The 14,406-nt window shown below is 46.8% G+C and overlaps 1 protein-coding gene across 2 annotated transcripts in view; it reads left to right on the forward strand.

The window, feature by feature from the left end:
• The window catches only part of mib2 (MIB E3 ubiquitin protein ligase 2), a 27,727-nt gene extending 21,151 nt beyond the window's left edge, over window positions 1–6,576 (forward strand). For both annotated transcript variants that reach the window (XM_084679980.1, XM_084679979.1), the window contains exons 14-19: window positions 4,037–4,163; window positions 4,354–4,641; window positions 5,428–5,606; window positions 5,824–6,017; window positions 6,128–6,193; window positions 6,308–6,576. In XM_084679980.1, coding sequence (XP_084536106.1) covers window positions 4,037–4,163; window positions 4,354–4,641; window positions 5,428–5,606; window positions 5,824–6,017; window positions 6,128–6,193; window positions 6,308–6,549 — 1,096 coding nt within the window. In that variant the 3' untranslated portion in view covers window positions 6,550–6,576. The remainder of the gene's footprint in view (window positions 1–4,036; window positions 4,164–4,353; window positions 4,642–5,427; window positions 5,607–5,823; window positions 6,018–6,127; window positions 6,194–6,307) is intronic.
• Window positions 6,577–14,406: the final 7,830 nt, after the last annotated feature.

A 14,406-nucleotide genomic window follows, 5' to 3' on the forward strand; every position in this document is an offset into this window, starting at 1 on the left:
CTGTAGGTAGGTATGTTGATACTGTTGGTAGGTGCTGTAGGTAGGTATGTTGATACTGTTGGTAGGTACTGTAGGTAGGTATGTTGATACTGTTGGTAGGTGCTGTAGGTCGGTATGTTGATACTGTTGGTAGGTACTGTAGGTCGGTATGTTGATACTGTTGGTAGGTGCTGTAGGTAGGTATGTTGATACTGTTGGTAGGTGCTGTAGGTAGGTATGTTGATACTGTTGGTAGGTACTGTAGGTAGGTATGTTGATACTGTTGGTAGGTGCTGTAGGTCGGTATGTTGATACTGTTGGTAGGTGCTGTAGGTAGGTATGTTGATACTGTTGGTAGGTACTGTAGGTCGGTATGTTGATACTGTTGGTAGGTACTGTAGGTAGGTATGTTGATACTGTTGGTAGGTACTGTAGGTAGGTATGTTGATACTGTTGGTAGGTACTGTAGGTAGGTATGTTGATACTGTTGGTAGGTACTGTAGGTAGGATTCATCAGTGTCCTCCTCACCAGAGCTGGCGCTAGCCTAAGACGTACAGTCAAAAGAGCCGTTCTCGAAATTCCACTGAGCTTTATTTTCACTTGACAGTCGAGACATCAAGGCTGGACGAGATGGTGTGACCGTCAGTCTTCAGACTGGCTGCTGTTGAGCTCGTGCACTCAGGGATGTGACACATTGTACAGACATGAAAATGCACCCCTAGAATAGAAATATTTGAGCAAGGGCTATATCAACTCTCGGGTAACCAAAGGCCATTTCTCTCAGCTCAGCAGATAGATAAGTGTGTGTTGCTCTTCTCACAAGGCAACATCGTGTACCCTGTGTGACATTGGATGACAATCTCAAATGTGCATATATTACTGTAGATAATGTTCATTTAAACCTCCAGAATTGAGAGCGTTGTGTCTAACCAGACATCCTCCTCTAACAGTGTTCCACTGTAAGCCCCGCCCCCAACTTGATTAGACTCCTCCCAATCTGGTCCCACTGGTAGTACAGTGTGACCCAGATTTCTTCATCACATTGGCAGAGAGATGACTCCCCCCACCCCCACCCCCCAAGCTCTAGGGGACTCACTATCACCCCCAGGCCTGAAATGGATCAGCACCCTCAGAGATGCACAGACACACTGCACGACACACTCGTGTATAGAAACACAATGACAGTCATTTCCTTGTATGGCGAGAAGTCAGCTGACTGGTGCTGCAGCATAGAATCATAAGACAAATTGCCAATCTGTTATGGCGAGTGTCACATGAGCAGCGGTCGAGTTCACTGTCATCTCCCCAGCGTTCATTTAGCCTGACATCAGCTCCGACGCAACAGGAAAACACACTAAAGGGTTCTGCTCTGGATAGATGGTAGTGGTGTATGGATAGCTTGTATTTACGGAGGCCTGCTCCTGATTTCCCATTGTGGGTTGTTGTTTTGTGAGAGTGGTGTTTGTCCCTGGTTCCCTCATGCTCTGTGTCCAGTCCCAAACCCTTCTGTTCCCTGGAGGCTTCTCTCCAGTGTTTTGCTGATAGAAATGTGCGTTTGTTTATTAGAGTTGAAGGTATTTATTTAGTTTGTCTGAGGAAATGGAAAAAGATGGTCTTAGCCTAGTTCTAAAAGGATCCTGGGAAGAGGGGGGGAGGTAGGCGGTCAGAGCGATGTTAAAGCTCCACAGCTGCAGGCAGACAGACGGGGCAGACATGCAGACATGTGTAGTCAGAAAGACAGACAGACAGACAGACAGACAGATGGCGAAGTGGAAAGAGAAGAGGGTTGGGAAAACTCACGTTGTGCCTCCTTCTCTTCTGAGGAGAGTGTGTCAACCTGTCCCTTTCCCTGTACAGAGAGAACACCTCTAGTCTTCTGAGGACAGTGTCTCAACCTGTCCCTTTCCCTGTACAGAGAGAACACCTCTAGTCTTCTGAGGACAGTGTCTCAACCTGTCCCTTTCCCTGTACAGAGAGAACACCTCTAGTCTTCTGAGGACAGTGTCTCAACCTGTCCCTAACCCTGTACAGAGAGAACACCTCTAGTCTTCTGAGGACAGTGTCTCAACCTGTCCCTAACCCTGTACAGAGAGAACACCTCTAGTCGAGGAGGCCTGCCAGCCAACACCTGTTTGTCCTCCTCACCCCACACAGACTGCATCCTTTACACCACACTAGGCTTCCCAACTATTCCTGCACATACTGATATATTTATCCCTGAATTTCAATTAAAATAGTTTTGCTCTGTTGACTTTCTAATGGGTATGTGAACCAGTAAAAAAAAAAAAAAAGTCATTTGCTCTCTAATTAGAGCGAAAAGCAATACAGCCGCGTTTGGATGCTGTCAAGCCATGATGTACGAGTTTCTATTAGGACGGAGAATATTCAAGACCACATTGAGGATCCTAAAGGATGGAGGAGTGTTGAATGGCAGGACTGACATCCAAGCTGGGGCTTTCCTCACATGGGTTCCTCACAAGTGGCAGGGTGTAGAAAGGGCCGGTATCTAGGGATGTAGCCACGATGGAGGAGGAAGGGAAAGCCTCTCGCTCCGCCTCCTCCTCGCCCCGCCTCCCTCTCCCAGTCCTCCGCACTGCAGGTGCCAAAGACCTCCACCCCCCCCCCCCCCCCCCACTCCCCAGTCCCTAGGATTCCAACCAGGCTGTCTAGAGGGGAGCCATGACACACACATGACCACGCTCCACCAGCTTCTGTTTCTCACCAGCCATGCTGTGGAGTCACACCGTCTTAATGAGGCTCTGCACATTCGCCGTCATAAAAGTGTGCTGCATGGAACAGTGAGGAAGTGACCTTCTCTCTGCTTGGACGGGGCTGACTCCTGACTGGCTGTCCGGGTCTCAGGCTAGCAGTCTGACACTGTGCTGGACAACCACTAAGGGCAGTTGGGTTCAATTACACAGGCCATGAAACAAGCCAAAACAGAGGGCAGCTCTGTTTTCCAGCCAGCCCGCACCGTAGCATCGAGGCAGGGAGCGTGAATAACAGCGGCATGCTCAGCCTGCTCTCCAGCCCCACAGTCCTTGTTTGTCCTCAGATACAACTCACCACACTTCAGTCACCTCGCTTAACACTGCTCCACAGACATGGTGTGAGGCGTGCGTTGAATGCGAGGAGGTGGGCGGAACGCACCATGAAAGGTTATTTCCTTTTCGGTATTTGATGTGCCATCGAACCAAATGAAATGCACATGGAGTGAACAACAAGTTGTTTTTTTTGTACTGTGTAAATCTATCATTTGGGCAGCAAGGCGTGGATTAGGGTGCATTATAATGAGTGCTGGAGGAAGCTTTATCTGGGACAGGCCAGAGGGGGGGAGAAGAACACAATCCTTTAATGCAGGTTCAGCCACATGCTCAGAGGTCAGTGCTGGTCAGAGTTACGTTCGCTGGTAAAACCTTTAACCCTCCTTACGAAGATCCCCGCCATGTTGATGTTACTTGTTTTGTTTGCTGCTTTCAACAGCTGGGGCACCAGCCAAATGCCTCTTAACCCAAAGTATTAGGAGCAGGTTTGTGTGTCACACGTCTCTTTAAAGTGTGTGTGTGTGTGTGTGTGTGTGTGTGTGTGTGTGTGTGTGTGTGTGTGTGTGTGTGTGTGTGTGTGTGTGTGTGTGTGTGTGTGTGTGTGTGTGTGTGTGTGTGTGTGTGTGTGTGTGTGTGTGTGTGTGTGTGTGTGTGTGTGTGTGTGTGTGTGTGTGCACAGGACTGTGTTCAAGTCCTTGCCTTCATGCTTTGGAAGTGGTGTGGTATTATATGAATGTGCGGCTCACAGAGGTGGCCCTGGAGCACTGCTAGAAGACTAGTTTAACCTCCCCAAACCCTGACCTTTTAAGCATAAGGTTGAAAAACATCATGCCAACCTCAGTTCAACTTCTGCTTTTCTACCTCATATCTTCACCTCACATCCTGTCACATATTCTAGAATAAAGCGGCACAAATACATATTTTGACTCCTTTTTGTATCTGAATTCATTAACACTGAGTATGCAAGTTGCTGTTCTGAACGCAACCCTAATTCCCATCCTGATCTCTCCAGGGCCACTGAGAAGATCCTGGCCAGAGCGCGACAGCTGGTGGACGTCAAGAAGGACGACGGCTTCTCAGCTCTGCACCTGGCGGCCCTCAACAACCACAGGGACGTGGCGGAGATCCTCATGAAGGAGGTGGGTGGGAGTCCAGTCCCTGGCCTGTTCCTTGAACACTTGTCGTGTGTTGACCTCCCCCCCCTCTGGAGCCGTCTAGCCAACCCTAGCTGCACCTTCTCTCACGCCGACCGACAGAACGGGTCTGGCTCGAGCACCTCGTCTCTCAGGACACTCCGCTAACAGACGCCCCCCCCTCCCCCCCACCCAGGGCCGCTGTGACGTCAACATCCGCAACAACCGCCACCAGACGCCCCTGCAGCTGGCGGTGACGCAGGGCCACGGCGACCTGCTGCAGCTGCTGGCGGCCGAGGGGGCCGACGTCAACGTGGAGGACGAGGACGGCGACACGGCCATGCACGTGGCCCTGAGCCGGCCGCAGCTGGCCAACGCCACGCTGGCCCCCGCCGCCACCGCGCCCCTCGCCATCCCCGCCACCACGACCAACACCCCCCCGGCCCCCCTGGGGGGCGAGGGCTCCTCCTCACTCTACTGCCGGGTAAGGAGGGGTAGCTGGGAGGGAGGGAGGGAGGGGCTATTCCTTCGCTAGAGGCTGACCACCCCTGAGCTGTCCTCAGGTTGCGTGTGCCAGTTGGACCACTGCCATCCAATCCTCGGCTTTCCAGTGACGCAGTGTTTACTTATCTGATGAGTGGCGAGCTGATAGATGCAAGGAGCCAGCTTTCCGATATGAAGGAAAGTGCTCTTTGGGGGAAAACGAACTTGATGAATTAGTGATTCTTGATTGCAAACCAGTGTTTGTTTAACTGTTGGTGCCGGAGCCACTGAAGGGCATCCTCTTCAATCAGGATGACCCCAAACACTGCAGCTCTCTCAACAATGCTGGACACATGCCAGGCATGAGCAGACTGAAGGGACACACACACACACACACACACACACACATTCAGGCCATCTCAAGGTAGCCAGCCTAAGCGCTGTGTGTGTGTGTGGGAGGGGGAGTTCTCAGGATTTGATTGGATAGGGCTTGTCCATAGTGCTCCTTGTGGGGTCATCAAGTCTCCATTTCGATCATTGTTTGTACAATAGTGAGATTGTCCTTGATGGCCCCTTTCTATTGGCTGAACAGATGTCCAGCTTGCTTTTTAAGTACGGCTAATTGATACTATTACTACAATCAGTTAGTGAGTTGTTGAGGTAACATTAATCTAACTGGACACTATCTGCGTCTGCACAGTTACGTCTTCACAAGCGTCACGTCAAATTGGATTCCTCTGCTTCTCATGTAACTATTCCCTCCTCCTCCTCTCCCCTTCGTGGGCAGTTGAGTGGTTCGGGGTTGCTGGGGAACACAGAGCTGAGCGTGGGCGCTGCCATTGCCTGCTTCCTGGCGCAGGAAGGCGCCGACATAAACTACGCCAACCACAAAGGCAAGAGTCCGTTGGACCTGGTGGCAGATAGCGCTGTGCTGCAACTCATCAAGAACTTCTCCGAGAAGCACAGGTACTTGATTACTCTCTGCTTCTTTTCCCGTTGATACACTTAACTCCGACTGAAACACTGCTGAAGTTAGAATTTGGGGCTGGTTCTAGAACTAACAGCACAACACAGCACAATGTTACAATGAAGTTAAAATCCTTAATTGGAGATCAAGACATTTCTAGATGATATTGAGGATGTTTTAATTGATGCCGGTTCATGATTGGTTCTCGTCCTCCAGGTTGCAGAGGCTGCAGGCCATCACGTGTGGCCAGGGCCTGAGCAGTGGCAGTCTGCGGCGGGTCCACACCACACCCAACACCATGACCAACCTGGCCATGCCCGCCCCTCCAGGGCCCAGCGAGTGCCTCATCTGCTCTGAGCTGGCCCTGCTCATTCTCTTCTGCCCCTGCCAGCACAGCGTCGCCTGCGAAGGTCTGTCTGTGTGTGTGTCTCTGCATGTGTGTGTGTGTGTTTGTGCGTGCTCTCATCACATTAGAATCACTCCTGAGTAAGCCAAGCCTGTATGCCTTGCCTTCCACCAGAGTGTGCCCATCGAATGAAGAAATGCATCAAATGCCAGGTCACAATCACCAAGAAAATAAGACAAGGTAATACACACGTGAACCCCCCCCCCCCCCTTGCAGATTTGACATGTGCCTGTCAGGGGTGTGTCCCATGACCGTGTGTGTGTGTGTGTGTGTGTGTTCCTCTCCCCTCCTCAGACCAGACAGAGGTGGACTGCAGCCCGGTCTCTGAGAACTCGGAGCAGCACAACCTGCTGGAGCAGCTGCAGTCTCGCTACCGGCAGATGGAGGAGCGCATCACCTGCCCCATCTGCATCGACAACCACATCAAGCTGGTCTTCCAGTGCGGACACGCCTCCTGCATCGACTGCAGCGCCGCGCTCAAGACCTGCCCCATCTGCCGGCAGACCATCCGGGAGCGCATTCAGCTCTTCGTCTGACCTTTGACACCCCCCCCCCCCCCTCTTTCCCACCAACCCCCCCCCCCCCCCCCCCCACACCACCACCACCGCCCGTTTCTCAAAGGCCCCTTCTCTCCCGCCCGTCAGTTGAGTTGTGAGGGACTACGTGGGTGACTGATCTGTGGGCGATGATATCCAGCCATGCTAGCGGCCGTCCGTGTCTCTGTTCCCCGTGGTGAGTAGCGTTCCGTCACCTGCGCTGAGTTCCGCGGAGCGGCTCCACACCAGCCCGGTTGTCCTGGGTTCCCACGCCGCGTTGTGTTTGAACTCGTCTTGGGACAGGACACCATCACGCTGGCTGTGTTGCCGCCCGCCACTGCATGGGATAAAGGGTTGGTCCCCTCGTGACGAGCGACTGCTCCCAGATGTGGAGCAGCTCGGGGTGGATCACGTGAGGAGACGGTGACGTGCTCATCCCTTCTCTCTCATTGGTGCCCAAGGAGGAAGTCTCTCAACCAATAGGGTTGAAGTCCCTCCCAGGTGAGGCTGTCTCACCACCTTCTGAACCCCCTCTCCCCACCTTTGCTGCTTAAAGTAGATGTCTCTCTCCCCCCCCTCCCCCTCCCCCACACACACACACCCGCCTGTCTTGCCTCCCCTGTTTACAAAGCTGCAGAGAAACAGTCTGATGTCTACCCCCTCCTCCCCCCCCCCCCCTTGACTCCTGTGAATTCTGTTTGCTCTTGTTTGTATCAAGCTCTTTGTAATCAGTGTTAGTCTCTGGAGAGGGTGATGGTATAACTAAAGGCTCTATGTATAGTCCTTTCCCTCTCGTCTGTATGCAAGGGGAAACCCTTTATATGCATGAGTATATGCATACTGTAAAGCTGAAAAGACTTTGTGTGTTGTGGGTTTTTGGTTACATTTGTGGTTCTATGTAATGGTAATTAGTACATATTTATTTATGTCTGAAAGGTGTTTCTATTTAGCAATGTCTTATTATTTTTTATGTTTGCTTGGCAACAAGGATTGGACCCCAAGCCTATGTCTTCTACTCAGGGTCTAGAATCATTGAAAGCACTTGCAGAACTGCAAAAGGTTGTGAAACGGTTTCAAAGTCAACCCCTTTTTTTACATATAGAGCTGTCCAGACTTTTGGTGTGTGTTCACCAAAGAAAAAGTAATTTAACTCAACAGAAGCAGACACAAACGTTGGTTCAATGGCAAAATCTTCCCATCTAGCTCACTTCAACCTTACCTTTAATGCTTAATTATAAAATGAATGTTTATCATATTGTTATGGTTTCCTTTATAAATAGTGCAAGTCATTCTCCTTACACCGTCACTCTGCACATGCAGAGCACCGCTTGGTTTAGTAGCTTACCCGCTTCACATCACATCTGCGACCTCTGAAGCCAGACTGGAGACGGGCTCGCTGCAGTCCTGTGTTGGCTACATGGGAAGGGTGCTAGCAGGGTGCTAGCAGGGTGCTAGCGTCATCTTGATAACCCCTCTCCACTCAGCCTCAGTTGGTGCAGCGGTCAGAGACCTCAGGTCCGCTTCAGACTCCGTGTCTGGAGGCAGATGGGCTTGCTGCATGAAGGAAAGTCACCATAACCACCAATGAAAAACAGAATAGAAAGGAGTACAAGACAACACGGTGGGAACTCCACCAAAGCAGCGCCAAACATCTCATTTTGGTTCATCAAATCAGAAAGGCAAATATGGCCATCGTTTTTTTTTTTTTTTTTTTTTTTTTTATTTCGCTTTGATGCAGATGTATTGTAAACATTTAAAATTAAAAGGACAGGAATAATTCTCGTGTGTTGCATCTATAGTTAACGTCCCGCATCCATGTCAAGCCTACTTAGAAGATGTCCTTCCTCTGTCCACTTGTTTGGCAAGCATTTTGGATTGTATTTCATTTCATTCTTTGTAATATTTAGGTTGTTTTCAGAAGGGCTTATGCATTTAAGACAAAATTGTATCTATTTTATTCTATTTAATTTTTTCTATTGTCAACTTCCAGAGTGGGGTATTTGTAGATCCCAGATTTGGGAGAGCCAATATTAAGATGTACATTTGAATGTCAGAAAATGTAACCTGTTTTACTCTGCCTTTTTGTGGAAAGGTTGTGAAGATTTTCATGAGAAGGAGACAGCGAGGGAGAGAAAAAGGAAAGTTTATTGTGACGGTTTACTCGCGAGAAGTACCACTGCACCAGTGCCAAAATTTGTCAAAGGATGTGCACATGCCTGCACGCCCTATTACTATGCTGAACTGAGCCTATACAAGGTTAAAGGCACTAAAACTAAGTAACTAAAGCACATCAGTTAAACTGGTGGCTCCCTTACTTGGCTTTCAAATACATTGGTCCTTTTCTTTCCAAAGACAGTCAGCCGATTTGTCTGTTGAGCAGTAGAAAGACTAGTGTCTGAGGGTCCGTTATTACTGCTTAGAAGGTTGGGATGACAGTGTGTAGTTGTAACATCCTCTGTGTCCATCCAGCAGAGGTATCAAAGTATCAAACCAACACAGGGACACAGTCCTGCTCACCCCGACTAACTACAGATGTCTCCGAACAGTTTTCCAAAATCCATATAATCAATCTCATGTTTTCATTTTTGTATGGCACATAAAGAATTTAAAGAAGCATTTTTTATGCCTGGTCAAAAATAACTAGAGATAATTTTCAAAATTATTTTCTGGTGCTACAAGGTTGGTCAAGCAAGTAGAGTGTGCACAGGCAATAATGTTAAGAAGATCTTGGAGGTTTGAGATTTTTACAAGAGGATTGCATTAGAAAAAGCATCACATAAAATACTATTAAAGCAACAATGTTACTATTGGTGTTTGTACAGTACAGCTCTTGGAGTGCTCATGTTGGCCTTACTGTCCATTACTCCTTTTGTTGATGTTTTTTTTTCAGTTGTATTCTGTACTAAAATATTTTGCAATAAATATGGAACTGTTTTATAAGGACACAGATTGCCTGTTAATTCATAGTTTATTAGTCAGTGCATGCTCAGCTTGGTTTACTCTACATAGTTCATCTTTAAGGCCTTGTAAGAGCAGCTTTTCAAACAACGGTAATGCCATGTTATAAACTTTACAAGCAAACCTATGTTAACAAAAGACATCACATGTATTAACTTACTATTTCTGAACCATTTATAGGTGACAGAAGCAAGATGGCGTCTAAACTAACTAAATGCTGCATTGGGCTAGTTCTTACTCCTACTTGTCTTACAGTCCAGATGGCTTTGGCATATGACTCTGCGCTTTAGCAGTGCCATCTTCCCTGAGAAGGTGATGACAGCTTTGCAGACTGGAACATGCACACACAATGACCACATCCTCAGAGAATCTCGGCTTCAAGATGACCACCGACCCTGTTGTGGATTAACAGGTTAATTTTGTTAGATTTGTTGGGAATTCTGTACATGTATTCCATGACAACTACGGAAATACTGGACACTGATGTCAGTCGCCGGTAGCCAGGAACCATTTCATTCCAAGTAGAATTGTTGTACTCATTATGAAATCTGGATAAACTTGCATTGACGTTATCCTTCGGGTGAGAAACATGTGGACAAACATGTAGATAAGATTAGAGCCAGACCAGAAGAGCCGGATGATGGTTTTTAATGAGCAATGATAGAAATCCAGACAAAACATTGCCAAAGTGCCTCTAACTCCCAGCTCAGTGTCTGTGCTTTAATGGGTCAATTATCTCGCTCTGCTGCAGAGAGATGGCAGGCCAGTGCTTAGACGAGCTCCACATGGCCCTTATGAGATACGACAGACCAACAGAAACCTCATGTCTTTTTCATCAGAAGCAGATCAGTGCCCTGACTGTGCAGTGTTTGACAATAAGCAGACCCAATGAGGACCTGCGTCAGAGGATGCTTCTGCAGAACAAAAACAACTGCGTTCAAGATGGGGTCAATCATTTTCAATAGGAGTCAATTAACTTTGCCTTGATGACTCAATTGAAATGTAAGAGAGCCAAACCTTGGAAATACAGCGGAGATGTGTAGAACACCTGGTGTCTCAAGACGTTAGTGCAGTGAGGTGGACCTACAGTAATGAAGAAATATATTAAGGAAGAATGAGGAAATATCTTATTTATTATATAGGAAAAAAAAGAAAGTACGTTCTGATTGCTTCTTCACTCTGACAGGATCAAATATCAAATATGCAGAAGGCAGATGGTGCTCTCTAGTGGTGTTTGGGAGCTATAACAGCTGACAAGCCATCACCATATTGAGGAAAGTCGATGCCCAATAGAGGGAGTCCTTTTTATGATTAGGATTCAACCAACACAAATCTTTAAGGGACATCTGTTCACACCCAACGTTTATGATCTCAAGTTCATGTTTAACTTTTCTTTTTTTTTTTTCTGATTACATAAATGTAACAACTATGTATGGTGGCTGAAATGTGGCACAAAGTGAATAGGTAAAGCTACCACTTTCATGCTCAATATTATAGTTGAATTCTAACTTATTTTGCCATGTAATGTTTCACATGGTCATGCAACTGTTGGCCACAAGGTCACATCAACTACCATGTGACTACAAGGCACCAATTAAGGTAGATAGGTTGGTAGGTAGGTAGGTAGGTAGGTAGGTAGGTAGGTAGGTAGGTAGGTAGGTAGGTAGGTAGGTAGGTAGGTAGGTAGGTAGGTAGATAGGTTGGTAGGTAGGTAGGTAGGTAGGTAGGTAGGTAGGTAGGTAGATAGGTTGGTAGGTAGGTAGGTAGGTAGGTAGGTAGGTAGGTAGGTAGGTAGGTAGGTAGATAGGTAGGTAGGTAGGTAGGTAGGTAGGTAGGTAGGTAGGTAGGTAGGTAGGTAGGTAGGTAGGTAGGTAGGAAGGTACTTTACGAATCCCCAAAATAATTTGTGGAACAACAACACTGCAGTTACAATTGAACCGCTTTGTTGTTGCATGGTTTAGTTACAGGCAGATGTTCATATTTATCTTGTTTTAGTCACACAACCTTCAACTGTTTACATCAAACATTTGGCCCTACACCCCTTCCCCATACTGTGCTTTCTTATACATTTATACTATCCCTAAGACTTATCACTGTTTAATTAAATTGCATTTCCTATGCACTTATTTTTTTCTACTCTAGATAATGCTATGTGGTTAGAGCATTAGTTGGTGTAGTTAATGTAACCTTAATGTAAAATGTTGGGGTACGCCCATCCTCACAGAACACGAGTGAACAAGTTCCAGTGGCAGCCTTAACATTACTACCTCCACCATGTTTAGCAAATAGTACTCTTTGGATCTGAGACATTTAGTTTTTCCCCTCAGTCTCATCTGTCTTTGTTCCAGAACTCTCCAGGCTATTTTATGTGTTTCAACTGTAACCCGGCCTTACAGTTTTTTCAGGCTTACTAGTTTTTCCAACAGTTTAGTGTACCCTCTGAGGTTTTGGTAGCCTGTTCATCCTCCTTTAATAGACGAGGTACAATGTGTATATCCTGGAGGGTGTTTCTGATCTGCCTGGCTGTTGACAGGAACAGAAGACTGCCGACAGGGAAGTATTCTGCACAATAGTGTCATCTGGTAGTGGTCTTCCTGGGTGGATTGTTCTTGTTTTGATACATTGAATCTGTTTTCAACTTCAACAAGTGTAATATTATGACATGGGGGGGATACTTTTAAAAGCTGCCAGAATGATTATCGATGAGAATGACTTCAAATCATCGTGAACCATCTGCTCTTTGACCTTACAGACATTGTGCTGGAAGACTGAACCAAAACACCACAGAATGGCTCGCTGTTGATGCTCACTATTGTGTGTGTGTGTGTGTGTGTGTGAAAGAGCCTATTGGGAGACAGATGCAGTGTTTGCCATGACTTGCAGGTTGTTTTTCTCCTTCTCCCTGTTCTGTAAAATTGGGTGGAGGAGGGACTTCGTTGCCAGGGTGGAAATCCCACTGATGCAATGTTGCCCAGTCTCAGTTTCTACTGTCACACGCACACACATGCACACGCATGCACACATAGGCACACAATGAGTCTTTTTTCTCTGAATCTTTTTTATACAACCAGTCACCTTTGTCATCTTTGCTAGACACACCCAGAAGTCACACAGCGACAGTCAACGAAAGACCTCTCAAATTCACAGCATGAGGCAAAATATACCTTCAGAGCAAGAGGAATGGACTCTTTTTCTACACAGCCATGCAAGCAGATTCTTGCCTACATCTCACTTAATTCCCAATGCAACAATCCCACCTTTGTAAGGGCCTATTTAATACCTTAAAAACCCACCCTTGCCAGGACTTGTGAGAGCAGGCAAGCCCACCCTTCATTGTGGGGACCTGCTGTTGGTTAGTCAAGGCTGTTGTTGTGGCTCAGAACATTGGTAGGAAGGTGGTCATTAGGCTGCCTATAGGTGAATGAAGCCCATCTGTACAGAGAGAGTATAGCAGATGGGTCTAAAAGAGAACACGCCAATTAAATCAACGGAGTACAACTGGTTACACGATTGGTCCTCTGAGAACCTCTGAGCACCACGTTTGTCTACATAACTGGATGGGATAGTATGGTAAATCCCAATGAACGTGTCCATTCCGTTTGTCCTTAAGTACTAGTCTTCTAATCAACTTGACGTGGTTCTTGGTTCTCTAAATCAAATGTACATGGTTTTTACAGGCTGTAGTTTCTAGACTGCTCTGTACATAAACAAAAAAGGGTGTGTCACCTAGGCAGTAATAATCATTATGGGATGCCACCCGAGAGCAGACTGGCCACAGGAAAGCGGGACTGTCTCCAGAGGACCGCTCTGAGAAGATTTGCGTGGGCTGTGGAACCATACACTCGAAGATGGGACTGTGACCATCAAGAGACCCAGTGAGGCCATGTTCCCTGGTAAAGTGACCGGGAACGGTTCTTTGGTCTGTTTACCAGAGTATTCCGATCAGTCAAGAAAAACTCCAGAACCTTCTTTGGTCTGAACTGTGCAGTACAGTTTGCCTCTTGTGGATTTTGTCGTTTTCTAAACGTGAATGGATGCAGGGTGTTTACCTTACTAGTTCTGCCACTGCATGTTGCTTTGCATTTAGTTTTTTTTGTTTTTTTATACAAGGGAAGTCCGGTAGGGACAAGACAGCACAGAGTACCCTTGTCTCCATGGCAAATGCAGCATGTGCTCAGTGTATGCAAAATTATTTGCATAGGAAAATGAAAGTGTAGGTTTGTAGGGTCAGAGTTGCCGAGGTTAACTTGTAATTCATGTCCACAACCTTTTAATTTGACGTAAAATTGAAGCTATACTCGATTAAATATGTTCTTGAAAAAACTAATTGTGTGGTCTGTTAATGTTGTATGTGTAGCCAGTGTAGATGGGTTACTCACTAGTCAGGTAGACGTATGTATAGAGGCAACCCACGCTAGCTATTTGCAAGCTTTTCGTTGTCATAATGGTTGCGCTTCAGTAGTGGGAGGTTGCGTGTTCGATCTCAGGTGTGAGTGAACATAGGCCATGTACTTCCGACGGTGGCGCAACTACGTCTATTACATACGCATACAATTTTATTTTTGTTGCTGTTGAATAGAAAACATTTTATACATATACTATAATAATACAATTATTGGTTTCTGAGACAAATGTCATTTTAAAATAATAATTCCTTTAACCTTGCCAGTCTTTTTGAGATCAGATGAGGACCAGATTAGGACACCGTGATAACTTAGAGGGTGTACGGACTACTAATGATAAACTGGCACCCAATTCCCCAAGTCCTCGCCTGATTACATACTGTGTGCAATTCTAAATTCTAAATGTAATAGTCTCCCTTTTCCCTTTCACCATAGATACAGACTATTTGCCTTTGATGCAAATACCAACCGAAGGAGTGTTGTAATAGTGGGGGAG

Source organism: Hypomesus nipponensis, chromosome 18 (assembly GCF_054491055.1).
Source record: "Hypomesus nipponensis isolate SF chromosome 18, ASM5449105v1, whole genome shotgun sequence".
NCBI lineage: Eukaryota > Metazoa > Chordata > Actinopteri > Osmeriformes > Osmeridae > Hypomesus > Hypomesus nipponensis.